Source organism: Numida meleagris, chromosome 5, assembly GCF_002078875.1.
Source record: "Numida meleagris isolate 19003 breed g44 Domestic line chromosome 5, NumMel1.0, whole genome shotgun sequence".
NCBI classification, from domain to species: domain Eukaryota; kingdom Metazoa; phylum Chordata; class Aves; order Galliformes; family Numididae; genus Numida; species Numida meleagris.
The window spans coordinates 65,763,890-65,783,050 of NC_034413.1; the positions used below are offsets into that span (position 1 = coordinate 65,763,890).

Consider the following 19,161-nt stretch of genomic DNA (forward strand, 5'->3'; position numbering starts at 1 on the left):
CCCCCTAGAATAGTTACGCTTAATGAGGACAAATGTCTCTTTATTTTCTTTTAAATTGTACCTTTCAGTATCCTATTACCGTCTCAGTGGCAGAATCATGACTGCAAGGTTTATTTTCTTTCCTAGCATGGTTTAATGGCATATTCTTCTTTCAAATCTGATCATTTTAGGTTGCCTGTGTTCCTAAGTATTTCTGAGTGATCTTTCAACTAGAAATTAAGGAAAATTAGAAAAGTGTAATTTCCTTTCTGATCCCCTACTTGAAATGCATGATGTGCCCATTCCCATAAAGTTGTCCCTTTCCCACTCTTCTAGTTATTAAATATTGATTGTCTGTGTCTGAAGCATTTATTAGAACATGCATCACGTGTTTTTCATTCATTTCGGCGTTAAAAATTGATACCAAAAAAATCACGTTTCTTTTCCCATACTATGTAGTACAACTTTCCCAATAAGGCTTCTGTCCTGCAGGCTCTTCCTGCACCTCAGGAAGGGGCACAAAGATGGCTTTAAGCTGCTTTTGAATTTCCTAGTGGTTTGAAAGTAGGGGAATATCGCATCAGTCCTTATGTGCAGTTGCAAGTGACTTGAAGGCTGTTGTATGTCGTGTTAAGCAGGACTCCCTTACAGACCTAACTACTCACTTTGGTAATAAATATATCTGCTTTGCTTCAGTGAGCATTGTGTTTTAGGCAGCAGATAGTGTTAACATTTACTCTGTAGTCATCAGACCGAACTCAACACTTTTTTAAAATCTATGCACGTGTTCTAAATTCAGATTGGTTACATGAGTGCAAAGGGGAATGAAAATGACGCTTGCTATGAGCAGGAGAGATACCAGTGCTGTGGCGTCAGGCTCACAGCCCTGTGAGAGTCTGAGCTGAACATTTCCCTGCAGACTTGATGTTTGTTGATGACATGGTATCTCTGCATTTGAACTCATAGATGTCCAGATTCCACCAGACCTGAGACCGTGCGACCATGTCTCCTGCCCTGCAAGAAGGACTGCATCGTTACGCCTTTCAGTGAGTGGACTCGCTGCCCTACAGTGTGTCAACCTGGTAAGCCTGTAAAAAGAGAATTTTGGGCAATTTATTACATCCATGGACATGGGAAAGGGATGGAGAGGCACAAGGAGCCCTCTGAGGGCTTCCCAGGCTCCCAGGCATCCTCTGTGCATGCCATCTACCTTCACCTCTCCCAGTTACTGCTGCAGCTTTGGCAGCTCTCTGCACTCTGGGATTTCTTCCCAGTTGTGTTTTCTGGCATCAGAAGCTCCTAACAGATGTTGAAGGTCTCAGGCAGAGACTCAGGCTGCTGCTAATGCTGAACCGGGAAATGCAGAAGCCGGTGGGCAGGTAGGTCACAAGTGGTCAGAGAGAAAGAAAAGATCTGCAAAGACCCAAACCCTTCCTTTTCTCATTATGCATCTTCCCACCACCTTGTACTTCCACCTAATGCCTACAAAAGGGGCACGAAGGAATGTAAGATTCAGCACTGCAAGCGTTGAGGGAGAACTTCAAAGACGAAAGTCCGAGGCTTCTGTGTTGTATGTGGAATTGCTGTTACGGTATGAAATTTGTTTCTCCTGACCAATCTGAATGTATGCACAAGGCTGTGTAGATAACCCTTTGTGGTTTTCCAGGGACCATATGTTTCTCTGATCTAGTTGGTTAGCTTTTGTATGCTAGGTGTTTAGTGAAGTTTCTTTATAATGATCTAGTGTTGGTTTTTGTGACAAATTCATGTGTTCCATTAATTGTTGAGATGAAAGACTTCTTAGTTACCAGAATATTTCCTTTTTCTTGGCAGCTTCCTTGCCCTTCAAAGATTCTCAGTGGATGCTCTAGCGTAGTCCTTGTAAGATTTTATAGGAAAATGAGTTGCTTTCTAAAACAGTGAATCCTGTTTTAATTAGCAATTTATTTTTAGACTTTAAATGAGCTGCCTATGAAGAAGTAGAATAAATTACCTGGTAAATTACTTTGTTTATTAAATAATAGTCTACAATTAAAATGAGAAGAAATTAATTATTTAACCTCCTTGGCAGTGTTATCATTTTAATATAATTCTAAATTAAAACTTCTTAGATGGGGGAGTTTGCTTTCTCCTAGATCTGTTATTGATACGGCTGCACAGCAAGTTTTTCTTAATTTGCATGGCGCAATTAAAACCTCAGCGTGATAATGAAATTTCAAAAACGCTATGTGTATGTGAGTTGTTCAGGGTTTTGTTGTTTTATAGAAAAGTTATATTTAATGAAAACAATATACAGATGGTGAATTACTAAGCAAATCAAGCAGAAGCAGGTATTGCTTGGCAGATTTAAAATTAAATGTGTACCAGCAGAAGAGCAGAGCTTAGACAAACATGCAGTCACTAAATCAGGTTTACACAGAACTTTACCAGTTAAGCTGTTTGTAGTTTATCTGAGAAAATGCATCCAACTTTACTATCTAACAGTAAAAAGCTGACATTTTCCCTATATTTAAATGTCATCAGACAAGAAGCTGTCTTCTGGCAAAGAATTATCTCATACCTCAGAAGTGTAGACAGCAGTGAACGTAGGGCAATAACAGATGGACGGACGACATAATTCACAAAAGAAGTGCAATTGAATCAAAACACCTGTTGGTGAGTCAGGAACAGAGAGGTTGTTCCAAGTCATTGATTCTCTGCCATTTCAGATACTTAAAGGTGACAACTGTCTACTGCACTCCCCTATAATCTATCTCTTTTAATGGGTCTTTGAGGATGAATTGAAATAAGATTCAGAGAACCAACGTGGAGGTTTCAGAAAATGAAATGGTTTGAATGAAGAGTGTATTTTTGTATACCTGATGGTGAAAGTGTCCTGGAGAAGTATCTGCTTTCAGCATGGGTGATGTGCTCTCTGGTCTGTCAGCATAGCTTGGAAGTGAGATCAAAACAAAACTCACAAGAAATAGATGGTGACTGTGAGTACTTTTCTTCTGTACTTTGGTTGCCCAGAGTGAAGGTTAGCAATTTCATTGTTGCTTAATGTTGCTTCATGTACACAACCTTACACAAAATGTTAGACAGTAACTATCCAGTTTATTTCCATGACTTAAAACACATTTGAAATGTGAAAGTCGGTTGCCTCATGAAGAAATTCCCATGGCTGTTTCTCTCAAGGATTTGCCACCAGCAGTTCTCATAAAACACTTAACCAGAGATGGTCAAGCTTAAACTTAAGCTTTCCGAAACTCTTATCTGCACAAAAATACTGGAGACAGCTCTGATTTTTGTGACTGAAATCTCAGAGCATCTGTCCCTGTTATCTGTGTGCCCATAGTGTCTTGTGCTGACCAGTCTGTGCCCTTCCCTCCAGAGTCAGGAGCACAAAAGATGAAGCTGAATGCTTTCTGTAAAAGCTGTGACAGCAATTTTATCAAGATAAAACCGGACCTTGCAGTAGTGAGCAAGAAGTTTGTCCTTCATCTGACAGTGGTAATCCACCTTTACAAGCCCAGGGCAGTGTGCCAGGGAAGCTGTGGGGTCCAATGGAGAGAAAGCAAAGATGTGAGAGCAAAAGAGGAACGAAAAGAATGGATTCATAGAAGGAATCGTACGAATCTGTGTGTATGGAGAGGAGACTGGAGTTGGGACAGGAGGGTGGGAATAGAAGCAGAGATAAGGCACTCCCAGAACTCTTAGTCAGCATTTTCTGAGTTGCAGAGTTGAGGGCATAGAATTTGTCTTGAGATCTTCGGGCTTAATTTTTCAGAATGGCAAACAGTCATAACCTTACTTGTAGTCAGCTGAAGTTTGGCTTTAAATGTACAGTCCTATATAATGTTAATACCTTGGAAAATCAAGCTGTAACAATCTTAAATGAGATATAAAAATTACATTCAGTAACATTTGTAAGGAATGCTGTAGAAAAGCCAGTGAGGAAATTCAATTTTGAAAATGGGGTTTGAGTAATGTGCAATAAATGTTGAGGATAATTCAGTTTCTTGAGGTGAAGAAAATTACTGTGGGAAGCTCATTTAGATTTGGTGCTGATTAATAGGAAGAAAATGGCTAAGATTCTAATGGTGGTAGACAATTTGAATTACGAAAGCATCACAAAGGAAGAGATAAAGTTCGTGATTCTTAGGAGAAGGGAAAAATAGCAGTAGCAGAAAGACATTTCTGCTGTATATTTCAACAAATTCAGCAAATTGATATCTGTACCTCTGGTGAACATGTTCCATGCAAACAGGAGTGCAGAAGGTCTGGAAGCTACCACAGAAGACTGTACGAAAGGCTGGAGCCCAACTGGATTCTGCTTTTCTCACTTTCTATCCCAAACAGATATCCATAGTAATAGCTAGTATGGCCAGCAGCTTCAAACTTCTAAGAGAAAAAATCAAACACGGCTGTTTTTATTTTTCTCATCTCAGAATTGTTCAGAATCTTTTTCTTTGTTATTGCCTAATTGTTTTGCAACCATTAGAAACAGGCATTTAACTGGAGGTGAATTTAAAGGAATGCCCAAAAGTTTAATATAGAAATCAAGAACGCAAATGAAGTTATAAACGGTAAGAAAATGAATTGGACAACAGAACAGGATTGGAAGTGGAAGCTGAATGGAAAGTATGCCCATTACTTACTGGGGAATGTGCAGTGCTGCTGTTGTTTCCTGTCTGCAGCCAGGAGAGGAATGGACTGAAGAAATCATCTGTTTCCATGTGAGTAGGGCTTTATGAATCGAAAAGGAAGTAACACCAGAGCATCTCGTGACTGTCTTCTGTGTGGGAAGTTGCTACGTCCTAAAGAACTAAATAAAACCCCAATAAAAAAAAAATGCATCACAACAACACTCAAAGGAAAGGTCAAGGGAATTATAGATCACTCATCCTAACCTCATTACATAGAAATACACAAGAAGAAGGTATTTCTTGAGATATGAACGTCTTAAGAATAAGATTATGATAAACTGGCCACTATAGATTTGTTGGGAACATATCATGCCCAGTAAGTTTAATCTCCTCTTTTGACAGCATAGCTGCTCTAATTAAGGGAAGTGGTAGATTTTTGACGCACAAAACTTTTATCAGAAAGCTGAGGAACAGTGGCTTGAATTAAATCATTGCAAATGCATATTCGGCTGCTTGAAAAATGTCTCAGTGAATATCAGTGTGAAAAGTGTTATTCTATCTCCTTTATGGTCCTCCGTCACGTATACTGATATGACCCCCAAGCCTTCTTCTCTCCACTTGAGTGATCCCAGCTCTCCTAGTTTTTTCCTGTGTGTCAGACGCTTCAGAGCCTACATCATCTTTATGTCTGGTCGCTGAACCTGTTCCATGTTCATGTCCTTCTCGTCCTGTGGAGGCCAGAACTGGACACAGCCCCGAGATGGCTCACCAGTGCCCAGCAGAGGGAAAGGTTTGCCTTCCTTGGCACTTCTTTGCTGCAGGGATGAAGAAAAGGAAGCTCCGGGTTGACTTGTCCATCAGGACACCCAGGTCCTTTGCAGTGCTGCTTCCAGTCAGTTGGTTGACAGATACCGCTGTTCACAGTCAAACTGGAACATGAGCCAAGGAGAGTCCTAGAGAAAATTGTTCTTGTCCTGATTCTATTTGGTATTTGTATGAAAAACTTGATTGCTTGCATTGATAGCATTTGGTGGTGCTAAGCCAAAAGAGGTAGCAATTACAGTATATTAAGTGATACAGGAATTGTTCAGAAGTTTCCCAAAATATGTCTTGGGAAGAAGAAATCAATTGCACAAAGAAGGAATGAAAGTTAAAGACATAGTACCATCTCAGGCAACTCTGGAGATACTACAGACTACAAAATGAATGAAGGCCAACAGTTTGGAATGCTATAACGCAATTTGGGCATGTTAAATTTAATGGTCGTGTCACATGTAAAACTGAAGGTATTACTGTGCTGTGCACTGGTGAGGCTGATGGTGATATTTTTTGATCCAACTGTTTTTATTGGACCTGTACGTGTAAACTGTGTCTGTGGTGTGAATTTTCCTAAGTTTCTCTTCTGGTCTGAACCACTGTCATCTTGCTACTGCAACCCTGACTTTATCTTGGACTGGAAAAATAATTGTTATTCACCCCTTTCCATAAATTTGTTCAAGTCCATTACCATAAGACAGATTTTCCTGATCTGGGATTGTTTATTATGTTCTATTAAGAACCCGATCTTTCAATTGCTGCCATAGACAGCAGTTACACCAGCTCTCAGTTGCAGCTTCCCAGTTCTGCAGCCAAGGATTGTGTTTGCATTAGCTGTCAGGTCCCACTAGTGCAAATCCTGTCCTTGTTTCCTGTGCGTGTTGTGTACCACGCATTGTGAGCTGTGTTTCGAGGTGCACTGAGCTCAGGCTAAGTAGAGAATTAGTCTCTGTTGCTTGTGATGGTTTTCTTATCAGGAAGTCACCATCTGTAACTTCTAGATTAGTACAGATGGCTTACAGGCAGTAGTCTGAGACCACCAGGATACAAAAACTCCCATTGTAACAGTTGCGTTTTTTAAAAATTTTCTTTTTTCCTGCTCAGATGTTTTAGCATTTGCTTGTACTTATTTTCTTATCTGCAGTGATGTTCTGTGAAAAAGCCGTTTTATAAGCAAGTCTTAAACTGCGGATTTATCAACCTTACTGATGCTGCTCTGCTGAACTGTTTGTAATTTTAAAGAAAATAATGGTAGCTTTTGATTCAGTGTGCCATCCCCCCCTTCTTTGTGAGGATTCACAATTTCACAGTGTAAATGTAACATGAGAAATGTTTTTAGCGGAGACAGGTAGATCACTAACCCTGGGTACCAACTTTGTCTGGAAAGCATTTTCCTTTGTTTTACAGGCAATGCCACAGCAGTTAAGCAGTCTCGGTATAGGATTATCGTTCAGGATGCTGCCAATGGGGGACAGGCATGCCCAGACACCTTGTATGAGGAAAGAGAATGTGAAGATATTCCCATCTGTCCAGTTTATAGGTAAAAGTGTTAGCTTTGAATCAGTCTCTTTCTAGTGGGCTTCCAGTTCTCCAGAAATGAATCTTGTGGGATCGTCCTGCACGATTTTCACAAGAAAATGACATAAAACTGGAAAATGCAGGGTTAATAAATAACAATATACAAATTATATATTTTGCAAAATGTAGAAGACTTCAAGTTGGAGATTTCAGATGATCTGACTTCATCAGAATGAGTGCCAATAGACACAGCTCCTAAAAATGGTATGTTCAGGATTGGAGGTGTTTAAGGAAGGTTTTACTGGGAACTCCTCCCTCAGTGTATCTAAAAATCAGTGCAAACTGTTTTGATACCACAGACACTCAACTGCCTTAATCATAATCATATGCTTCCTGCAGAAACGCTGTCTTCTCCCCTGATGCTCTCACTCCAATGAATAATATGCACTTTAAATTTCTGATTAGACAAATAGTACAATAGGAAATTACTCACCACTCTTCATTATAATTCTCTGACCCATCTGTTATACAATGTTAGTAAATATAAACGTATTATATCTTTGCATATAAATCTTCAAACCACACACCCTGGACGCAGAGTAGGCAGCTGAACACTGGGACAGCAGGAGTTGGAATGTACAGTGCTGTGTGGCCCTGTTCTGCACAGCACTGTGGAAAGCTATTGTCATGCATTCTTGGCTGACACACATCACAGCACGGAAAGCAGATGGTGTAAAGTATCACTTGTATGAGAACAGGATTTCGGGAGAAGAGCCTGATTTCAAAGCACATTGAAACCGTTTGCTCTTTATTTTGTGACTTTGAATTATGCCCTAGAAGAATCAGGGAGGGAAGTACGATTGGAGAATGAAGTGACTTTCTAGAAGGTGAGCCCTACATCTGAATTTCAGTTCATGATGCTTATTTCAGGAGCGATTACAACTTTTTGGCTATTTTTCTTTAAGTCTTTGTAGTATATTGTCATTTGTATCTCAGCTTTCTGTAGTTCTTGTCTGGTTATATTATTTTCCAATTTTAGCCACTTAATTGTTAACATTTTCCTCTCACAGGTGGAAGACCCATCGATGGAGTCACTGTGTACTGGTGCCAGAGTCAGTGAGACAGAGTGTGCTGGGACATAATGAGGCATGTGGACATGGTTTGCAGTCAAGGGGTAAGCTTTCTCCATGGGACCTCCAAGTACCTAAGGTGATGGAGGATGATGTTTAAGTAGAGTCTTTACTCTTTTAGAGTAGCCAACAGTAGGATACAGTGACTGAAAGACTTCAGGTGTAGAATGAAGTTCTACACCTAGTTTTGGAAAGTGGATCCACATGGTATGGTTTTTCTGCTCCACTGAAAGTCAAAATACCGGTAACATGGTAGTGTGCTTGGAGTAGAGGAACAGATTTATGCTAGGCGTTCAAGTATCCTTAGAGTAACCTGTTCTTCTGCTTAAGGGTGAAGCACATTGGCATAGAAAGAACTGTATTCTTCTTGGTGCTAAATATGGAAAGGACGAGTTTCTTGTAATTTTAAATTTTACTAATAATTTGCCTGAGGCCTGCTTTTATCAAGGCTGTTTGAGAAATCTAGCATGGGTAAAGGCTTTGGGCTCCTGCCCTTTGTGTGCTTAAGCACTTGAAAAATACAGTGATCCAATTGTCTGAACAAAAGTGTTAAAAAGAATTTCACCATTCTGAGTATGTGATCAGAGTCTGTCGCAGTTCCTGCAGATGGTTTGAGATGTGACTGTTATCAGTCTGCTGAGAAATTTAATAAAACCTTTAACAAAAGGTTATTTTTATTGAAAAAAAGATTACTATACAGGTATGCTAACTGAAGAAATTTGACATAGTAATTTACTCCTTCGCAAGATTAAAAACTGTTCTTTAAAGATGAGCTGATTTTCTTACATAATCTGGAAACAAAGGAAAAGAAAGAAAAGCTCTGTCAGTATGTGAGCTGCATCTGAAAGAAGAAATGTTTTGAACGAAAAGAAGTAAATACCTTTAACTAGGCTTTGACCACAAGCCTTTCCACAAGCTTTTCAAAGAGAGCTCTGTAAATTGAGACATCCTAAAATGTATTCCTGAATCTCCGTGTGAAGGGAAGGTAATCTTTCTGCTCCAGTAGTTGCATGAACTTTTTACTAATCTTACTCTGACAGGATGTGAAGTCTAATAGGAGAGTAGCGTGCTTATTTTTGCTCTGTGAAGAGCTCTCCAACAATTAAATAGGCTATGTACTGTTTTGCGACAGTCATGCAAAAGGAATCTCACAGCCTGGTGGCTTCGAGCAAAATTTGCTTCAGTTCCAGGTTCACTTTTCATAATTATCTATGATTTTCACAACAGCTCGGAGTTTTGCAGTTACATGATGTGATTGTTCCAATCTGCTAGGCAGTATTGAAGATGAATGGAGTTTCAGGAAAATGAATTCTCAAGTGAAATGCACACAAAATTTACAGGGTGCTGCCTACAAACAGGAGCAAAGGCAGCTGAAACCCAGCTACCTGTTGGAGTTGCTTCTGAAAAACAAGCTGGTAGATTTTCAATGATTAGCTATAAAAGTAAGGGAAGCTTTCAAAAATCTGATGTTTGCACCTCATCTTGCTGCATGAGCTCTTGAAGAGCGGCTAGCATGTGCGAAGATGTGCTGTGTTACCAAATTGTAACCATTTAGCCAAGGGTGGCACCCACTTCACAAGTTGCAGGATCTCTTCCAGCATGTAGACCTCACCACTGAAGGACTTCTGAATTTATCCTTCTTCACTATGAAGGTGGCCTTTGGAGGTTTCTGAAATAATGTATGAGGCAACACTTGGCTCTGTTCAGCCTGAAATTGGGAGTGTGGGGATGGGGTTGTACCTGTCCCAGAGAGGCAGAGTGAAAGAAGAACATGACAGTCATAAGTCATAGTGACAGAAGTTTCCAGATTGCCTGGGAAGGCTCTAGATTCATTAGAGATACTTAAAACTCAACTGAATAAGGCCACTTTCTCTAACTTTTAGATCTGTCCGGCTTTGAGAAGGCAGTAGGCCTCCAGAAGTCCCTTGGATTCTGAATTGTATAGTCTGATTGTGTGAGTCTAAGGAAATCTTTTGAGGGAAAACTGTACCGTGTAAGATCTCTAGATGTTACAGATAAATGCTTTCTTGCAATATTCATGCATGCTATATGAGTTTGCATTTGAAGTATCACCACCATTCTGTGCAGTGATTGGCTTTCAGAGTGTGTCAGTGTCTTTAGCCAGTAAGTGCTTATTCTCCAAAGAATATTTGCACGAGTTTGCCCAGCTTCTTTTTCACAGTGCAACAACTGTTATCCTTTTACCTGAAAATAATCAACCTTAGAGCATCCATTTTTAGAATTTTTCTTTCGCCGTCCACGTCTTGACTGTCATTTGAATAAGGATTTCAGTTTTCCATGACTGTTGTGGCTGGCCAGATAAAAAGCCATTGAATTAATATCAAGTATTTCTAAAGAAAGAAAGAGTGTGTATGTGTATATGTTTAGAATGTATGTAGAATACTTAGAACAATGACTGTGCTGAGGGAAAATGGAGTCTGAAATGACTTTCAAGCTCTGTTCTAAGAATAGATTCTGAGATAGGTACTTGTAGATCTTATTCCACGACTGTTGTCACTTATGCACATGTAACATGCTGAAGATATCAGGATTTATCTGAGTAATGAGCAAAGTAGCCAAAGACATGATGACCCTCTGAAGCTGCAGTTTTTACAGCTTTATCTTGGAATTATATTGCCCTAATTACAATATCCTATAATTTTGTATATCATCTCCAGTAGACTAACTTATTGAGAAGACAGTCATGCAGTTAAGAGGAAAGTAATATTTAGAGCTAAGAAATGTAATCGTTATTTAAACTTCATTAAGGCATTATTTGAAAAAATGAAAACCAACAAACCACCTAAAATAGGACACTTAAGAATAAAACAGTGTGGGGATATTACTGTTGCTTGACAGTAACATAGGCAACATTTCTAACAATAAATGAAGAGCTTTACGAGCTTTTCTATTGCTATATAGCTGTCATTTTCCTCGACAAGTGACTAATTTACTAGAAGGTGTCAAAAATGTGAGAAAATTGCTTCTGCTTCAGATGCCCTTCAGTGACTTTACTGTTCTGTGATGTTTGTGATGGAAGATCCTCCAGAAATGACCTCTCCCTTCAGTGCTGACATGATCAGCCATCTTAGACATTTACATTTTTTGGGAGGAAAAAATGTGTTGCTCATTACAAGGGATTGTTAACATTTAATTAGTGGATGGAAAGCAGGCTTTAAGCAAGTGTCTTTGAAAGCTGCTTCAAAAGCCAGTGGACAAATAAATAGAAACGTATTAAAGACCAGACTGATGTAATGAGGCGCCACTTAACAATCTAGTCTTGGAAACACCTGACAACATGGTTATGTAAAGAGTAGTTACTTTCCAAAAGCAGGGAGACACTGAAGCAATGGAACATGTCATATCTTATTTTCTTCTTCTCCTGCTGCATCTCAGCTGTGATTCATTTGAGGGATTTGACCATATCTCCCCTCATTAACAGATGCAGCGTGTCTGTCTCGGAGCTGTACCTCCCCATCAGAAGAATACAGAAATGCTGTGACACAAAGCAGCAAATTCTCCAAGAGAGTAATATATTGATTTACATACAGGCAAACAACAAAGCGACCAACGCAGCAATGAGAAGCTACTTCTCTGCTTTGAAAGAAGTGCTCACTCCATGGCTCACCTGAGGTGTTGGGGTGGATCAATACTGGATTGCCTCCTTGTGCATCTTAGTAGAACATTTTTTTTTTAGCATGCTGTACTATTAGACCATGTATGATCTATTTCTTTCATCCATTATACAGGTTATAAATTCATACCACGTGTAAATTGCTAAGAGAGTTAGTGATATAGATATAATCCATTTCAGTGCAGAAGTTGATATATGAATTGGCAGTGAAAAAAATAGAATGAAGGAAGCACCGGACTGAAGGAGTTTAAGATTCTGTTCTCCTCCTGCAGTAGCTGTAGGAATATTGCAGATGAGCAGTTTTAGACTGAGATGCAGATCAAGAGCTTACGATTAGGAGAAAAAAAAGGGTAATAGTCTGCCGTGAAGTTTTTACTGGTGTGTCTATATGCAGAGATTGTTCCATTAAAATTGTATCTAAAATATACGTGGAACTGGGATTACAAACATAATTTGTAATAAGTTAGTGACTAAGTCAACATTGGTGCTATACCAAATAAGATGAAAGGATGAATTTTGGTATTGCCTGTATACATTGTACCTATAAGACCATTTTAAAGAGGCATCCTTTAGATATATTATTTACTGTGTGATCAGTCTAGAAGAAAGTTGGGGCCACATGCATTACTGTTGTTTCTACTGAAATTATTTTATGGTAACTTATTTATAATGAGATGCACCATCAAAAAAACATCACTGTTACCATTTTTTTTTTTTTTTTGCTTGTAAGATAATCATCCAACAACTCTTACTCTGCTCACATGCTAGTGGACTTCCCTCCTTTTTTTATGAGAGATGTCAACAGACATCAAAGGGCCCCTAAACCTGTGCCACTATATTTCAGTCTGGGTCTGGCTCAAATTCCATCTCTGGTATGTCTGCTGTAAAAATACCAATTTCAGGAGGTACTTATTGGAATACTTTTATAATTTACAGCCTAGAGGCAATGTGATATCCCAAAGTTTGCAGTGGATATATTTATGTTGGCAAACGTGGCAAAAACATGGACTACTTCAGTTAGATGGTAATGTTTTATGAGCAGTGGTTTGCAGTGCAAGTCCTGCCTGTGTATAAATCTGTCCAGCTGATAGCAGCTTACCTGCGATCAGTAGTTCCCTCCAATGTTAGCTCTGCTTGATAGGACACTTGCCCCTTGAGCCGTATTCTCAGTGATGCTCAGGGTTTGTTAGTGCTTATTCTGCTGATTCTGGTCAAGCAATCTGATGCTGATTGTCCGAAGGGAATGGCATGGAGCTGTATCAAGGGCAGGTCCAGTTGAGCATAAGGAAAAAGTTCTTCACCAGAGGGTGTTGGGGCATGGAATGAGCTCTGCAGAGCAGCGGACATGGCCCCAAGCTGCTGGAGTTCAAGAAGTGCTCTCAGCCATAGGGTTTGGATTTTGAGTGATCCTGTGTGGAGCCAGGAGTTGAGATCATTGCTCCTTGTAAGTCTCTTCCAACTCAGAGTATTCTGTGATTTTATGATTCTAGTTGGAGGTTGTGGGGACGTGACTGGGAGTGTGGACTCAGGAGCACAACAGACAGAGCATGAGTCTTGGCCAGACAGCAATGTCTGGAAAACACCTGCCTGTCTGCTGGTAGCACTGATAGCAAATAGCTGAGGAGAGGGTAAGGACAGGAGCAGGGTCTTGCTAGTGATATATTTGAAAAGGTTTGTGAAGACTTTCTGTGATCAGTGCTCAGCGGGCAGCCTTTCCAGGATGTTATCTCTGCAACTTTGCCAATGTAGCCGTTCTGCATCCTACTGCAAATTCAGAAAGTACGTGTTATCTGTATTTGTATTTTCTTGTCACTGATAATGCAATTTTCAGCTTACAAACACATGGAGAGTAGAAAGGTGATAAGAAACAACCAAAATGGAATAGATTTACTATTATTTGTTCTTGATAATCTGATTTCTTTCCTTGACAAAGCAGTTTGCTGGGGATTCACAATAAGGTAAGTGGAAGGCAGCAGAGATAATGTTCCCCTGACTTCAGGAAGACATTGAGTCCAGTCCCACGCAGTAGTCTCCCATATGCTATTCTGGTTCAAAGATTGACGTTGTATAAATTTGAGAATGTTCTAAAATCCCTGTGACCTAGAGAAATACAGGATGAGGTGTTTGTGCAACTAGTTGAGAAAAGACATTCAGAGCTCTGTTATCAGGTTTTTGCTGTCAACCAGGAAGGCCATTTGTGATGGCTTTCCACCAGAATCACAATGCTCTTGGGTGTTTTTGTTGTTTTCACTAACGCTGTATGTAACGAGTGCAGCTGTAACACATCTGAGTAACTGCAAATTGCAGATCATGAATATTCTGTTGTTTAAAAGAAAATTTAAAAAAATGGTAAATCACTACATCTTCTATTTCTTTCATTTTCATTCTTATCCCCAAGCTTTTGAAATTGATTTTTTTTTCCGATTCCTAAAATAGGATATTTTTAACAGGTAATCCTTACTTTTATTTCTGTTCAGTAGTGCTTTCTGCCACTGTAAACAATGACAAATAAATTCAAATTAAAACATCAGAACTTTCTCTCAAGTAATTCCAGTACCTTGTTTGCCAGTACAATAGATGAGGATTTTATTTTCCAAACTACACACGTTTCATTCATAGGAAAAAGATAGGTATTTATGAGGCTAAGGTCTGATTACAGCATTTGATTTTATGTTTAAAACTTATTTTCAGTCTTTGTGAACTATGCTTATCTGCACAGGAATTTGGATGTATCACTGCAATATTAATGTTCTACTACACGAGTATGGATTGTTTGTATCTAATTTCTATCTGTTTGCTTTTAAGCTTTTATCTTTAAATTATTCCCAGAGCCAGGGTTTAATTTTGGATTTCATAGTAGATTCACTCCATGCAAAAATGTGTAATAATGTTTCATAAAGGGAGAAACAAGGAAAAATTAAGGAGGAGGAGACATTAATACAAAAAAAAAAAAACTCTGTTGAAAAGGCTGCATGAATGTATTGTTATCCTTTCCTATGCTACCAGAAATAAGGAAGGTATCCTTTCACAGACAGATTTTCAGTGCAATGAGATTTGGAACCTTTATAATTGAGCAGGAGAGGGGAAGGGACAGATGTGGCTGTGTGAGATGTAGTGCATAAATCACTCTGAGCATTTTGTGACTGACTTTGAGATTCATGCAGCTTAATTTGTGAAAACTGAAATCAGCTCTGTGTATAGAAATCATCTTGAGCTCCTTTCTAAAGCCTGGTGGCTTAGCAGAGTTGTCTATGTAAATATATACATGGCGTTACTGAAGGCTGCAGCTAGATAAGGTAATGGTTTGGGGAATGGCAATTAGTCCTTGTGTTGTCTTATATCCCGCTGATCTCCAGGTAATGTGTTCTTGTAGACCAATTTTTCTTTCCTTAGGACTTAGTTGATAGGACAAGAGGGAGAAAGATTGATGCTCCGGTGACACATTGCTCACATGACAGTGGACTTCCCTGCTTTTTTTATAAGAGATGTCAACAGGCATCAAAAGGCTCCTAAACCAATGCTACTATATTTCAGTCTGGGTCTGGCCCAAATTCCATCCCTTGTGTATCTGCTGTAGAATATTTCACAGGCAGCAGGGGAATCAGCTTGACCTTACTTTATAGATGCTAACTAATAGCAAGAGAGACTCCAGCTCCTTTCAGTCATTGTACTTGTATGCCAGCAACATAAAAATGGGGAAGACTCTTAAGAGAATTTGTCCTGACAGTAATCTGCAGTGCAACATTTTATCCAAAGGCAATTCAGTATTCTGTAGACTTTCCATAAAATAAAGATGATGAAGACTGTGCCAAATAAATTATTTGATTTCCTTTCAAAATAGGACAGTATATTCCACTCCGTACAGGGAATCAAGCATGTTTTTTAGCTTAATTCTATACCATTCCTATCTGATAAACAGAGCAGAAATAGCAGCATCTTAGTACCACACACAGCATTTATTTTCTGAAAATCAAGTAGAAAAGTCTTTTGAAGCCAGAAGGCATAAACACTGAAAATGTATATTACAAGCATGTACCAATGGAGGGATTGTTAAAAGATCAAAATAATGAGAAGTAAAGCAGAGGAACATCAAAGCTTTCCAGGCTATGTATTTCTGCCTTGATTAGGAGGAAGGAGGGAAGAAGGGGGGGAAAGAAGGCTTTAGATCAATAGGAAATGGCCCAATCACCTCAAAGTCAAAGGCAGCACCATTCAAATGTGTACAATTTACAGGAATTGCTAGAGCATCTCAATCATAAAAGTCCCCCGTGATCTGACAGTACTCACACCATACTTAGCAGGTACACAGAAAGAGTCGAGATCATCTTATCTGAAGGAAACTCCTTTTTAAAAGTAAGGCTAGATAGATTTTCATTTTGTCTTTCATCCCTCTGATTAAGTTCATCTCTCTTTGGTCCTCCTAAGATTTCTTTCATCTGCTGTGTAGTCTGTATGATCTAAGCAACTATCTTTTGTGAAAGTCATTTTTGGGGTCCCTTTTTTAAATGATGGATTGTCATTAAACAGTAGAGTAGATGAAAGAGGTCCAAGGAGAACCAAACTGCATGGAGACTTACTCAGGATGATGAAAGACATGAGGAGAGACATAATGAAGAGCAATCTCTCCTTCCAACTGGAGACAGGCTCTTCCAATTACTACTTGTTTTAGCATCAACTTCCAGTGATTTAAAATTCAGGCTACGAACCATTGATTCAGGCTTTTCATAGAAAACTGAGGAGCTTCTATTGTACAGGCCTGGGTGGTCATGTTCCATGCTTTATGCAGAGGATGTGATAAACTGTAACAGAAATCCTTTCTGTGGGTTGTAAATAGACCTATTTGCATAATGCTGTCTGCTCCTTTTCAAAAATACAGGAGCCATTTCACTCCAAAACTCTGCTTTGTTGACTTAGAACCTAAAACAGGAGGTTTTATAATCCTTAATATTTTATATGAGCTCATGTAACTGTCACTGTAACTAGATATAAAAATATCTGATTTTTTTTGATGTTTTTCCTGGTCTGTTGGTTTCTTCTGTGTCTGGTATACTGCAATTTCATGAATTAACCCTTCAGTGTGTAAACTGTTTTACTTCATCGATGATTTTAAATTAAATCATCCTTTGTTCTTGATACATTTGAGTCCAGTGTTGTTCCCTTTTCTGTTTGCTGTTTTGTACAGCACGTCAGTGTCCCTCTTGTTCACATCTCCACGCTGTAGGCAGTCCCGTTCAGTACTGATGTAGATCTACTTTTGCTTTTATAAATTTTTCATTTCCTTCTTGTTATGGTTGTGCTGTTTACAAATCCAAAGATAGTTCATGCCAAAGCCATTGTGGTTCATAGGAAATTGTTAAAAATTTATCTAAGCTGTGCATGATGAGATCCACGTTCTCTGGAAAATGGCCCGAAGGAGAACTTTTCTTCAAATAGGCTGCTTAAACTAGAAACCTTGAAGCGTGACCAAAAAATAAGCAAATTTGTTGAGAAGCTTTTATACTCTAAATTGTTGGAAAAACTTTAGAGATGCTTTTCTCCGAGCAATTTCTGGAATAATGCCATCTTGTCCATAACGATCTCGGTCAAGTGGAATACTGAGTTCCAGAAATTCCAGCGATGTTAACTGGGACGGATAAAGAAAACATTTGTTCTTACAGTAAGGTGGTACCAAAGAGACTTAGTAAAGTTGCATTTTGCATTTTTTTCTTGTTCTACATTTGTTAGAACATACTTCTAATTGGAAATTACTGAGTCAGATTTCTTTAAATGCTGTTACTGAACATAAATATTACAATCCTAAATGACAGAGCTCATCAGTGTGGCTTACTGTAAGTCTGTAGGCACAACATATGTTAAATGTGGCATGCCGCAAAGGTGCAAAATGAATCACGATGCCATGTTAATTGAATGTGAACTTGTATATTTATGCTACTCCAGCAGCTTCATGTCTGCAGTTGAGGATTTAGACATGACTTCTCAATTTCAGAATTAAATGAATAACTGTGGCTCAAACTGCCTTTCAAAAATCCCATAATCTTACTTTCAAACAGGTGCACTAAAGTGGCAGTATGGTACCTGGAAGTGACTGGAATACTTATGAAATACTTGTACTTATGAGGAAACTTGAAGTAGTTGTGAAATAGTCAGTATTACCTGCATCTCCTGTACACATCCAGTGGTGCTCTCTTCTCTTGGCCCAGTTTCTAAAGATGTTTATGTCACTGTGTTCTGCCTGACCTGGAATGAGAATTAATTGATTTCTTTTTAATTTTTTTTTAAGTAGCCTTTCTGCGTTAGGAGAGTGAGAAATGGTAGTTTCTACTGCAGAGAGGGTTGCCATTTATGGGATAGAGGTTTTCTTTAAGTTCCAAAATATTTTAAAAATATAATTTCAGCAGTATGTTTAGCATTTTTTAAAACAAATGTGATTATTGCAGCATTAATGCTTCTGAGCATTCTTCCTGTTAGAAACACTCCTTTCTTCTCTTTCATTAACGGTATTGTCATAGAATTGCTTCTCAAAGGAGTCAGAAAAAGATTCAGTCTTCTTTATATTATAATAATTCAAGAGAAACCTCATCCAAAAAATTGGAATACCCCTGGAATAAAATTACTACACAAGAAAAAGCCATCTCTGCATTTCAGTGGCAATAGATAGTAATGAAAGGATGTCATCTTCTAACAAAGATTTTTCTAAAGTCAATTTTTTCCTGGCAGCCACTGGTTTTGTCTAGTGCATGCAGTATTTATTAAAGGATTTCTGGTATTGGCCTTGTGAAATAAGGAAAGTGTGGAATAATATATTCTGATATTTTACAGATTTTTCCTAAAGTAGGGTATTTTGTAATGTCAAATTTGGGTCTTGCATGTGAAGCCTTGTAGAAAATGTGACTTCCTATCTCTTTTCTAGGCAATTCTAACATCACTACTATCATTCCTTCCTGACAGTCCCCAGAAGTTTCAATTGTGTGATCATATATTTATTTGCTTTGATACATGCCCCAAGGTGATAGAAATTTCTTTTGAGTAATCTCTTTTCTGCTATCTCCTGGATATTAACTTTCTGTATCTTTGTTTCTCTCTCAGTCTTTGTGTTGGTAAAAGAAAAGCCCAAACTAGAGGTATGTTATATGTGGGAATCTAACCAGCCTATTAAAATGTAATAGGCTTGTCGAAGGCCATCTACTTCAGCATTTGTTTAATCCAGGGTGAAGTAGATCAGCATGTCCTCGAGGGATGTGTTACGTGACAGAGCAGCACTCCCAACTGCTGCTATGTGGTAAGAGTATGCGGGCTTCCATAGCCTCTGCCCTTTCTGACCATGAGTCTTCACCTCTGGTTTGTTTTGTTCCGTCTGCTGAGAGCATTTTATTAATAGGTACTTATTAACAATTTTTGAGGAATTCAAGCTGGAGCTGGGCTGCAGTACTGTGCAGATATGTAGACATGAACTCTT

General features: G+C 38.8%; 1 protein-coding gene across 3 annotated transcripts in view; it reads left to right on the forward strand.

The window, feature by feature from the left end:
- THSD7B (thrombospondin type 1 domain containing 7B) overlaps positions 1 to 19,161 on the forward strand; it is a 298,099-nt gene that overhangs the window by 163,611 nt on the left and 115,327 nt on the right. For all 3 annotated transcript variants that reach the window (XM_021399126.1, XM_021399127.1, XM_021399128.1), the window contains exons 11-13: positions 946 to 1,061; positions 6,831 to 6,963; positions 8,012 to 8,115. In XM_021399126.1, coding sequence (XP_021254801.1) covers positions 946 to 1,061; positions 6,831 to 6,963; positions 8,012 to 8,115 — 353 coding nt within the window. The remainder of the gene's footprint in view (positions 1 to 945; positions 1,062 to 6,830; positions 6,964 to 8,011; positions 8,116 to 19,161) is intronic.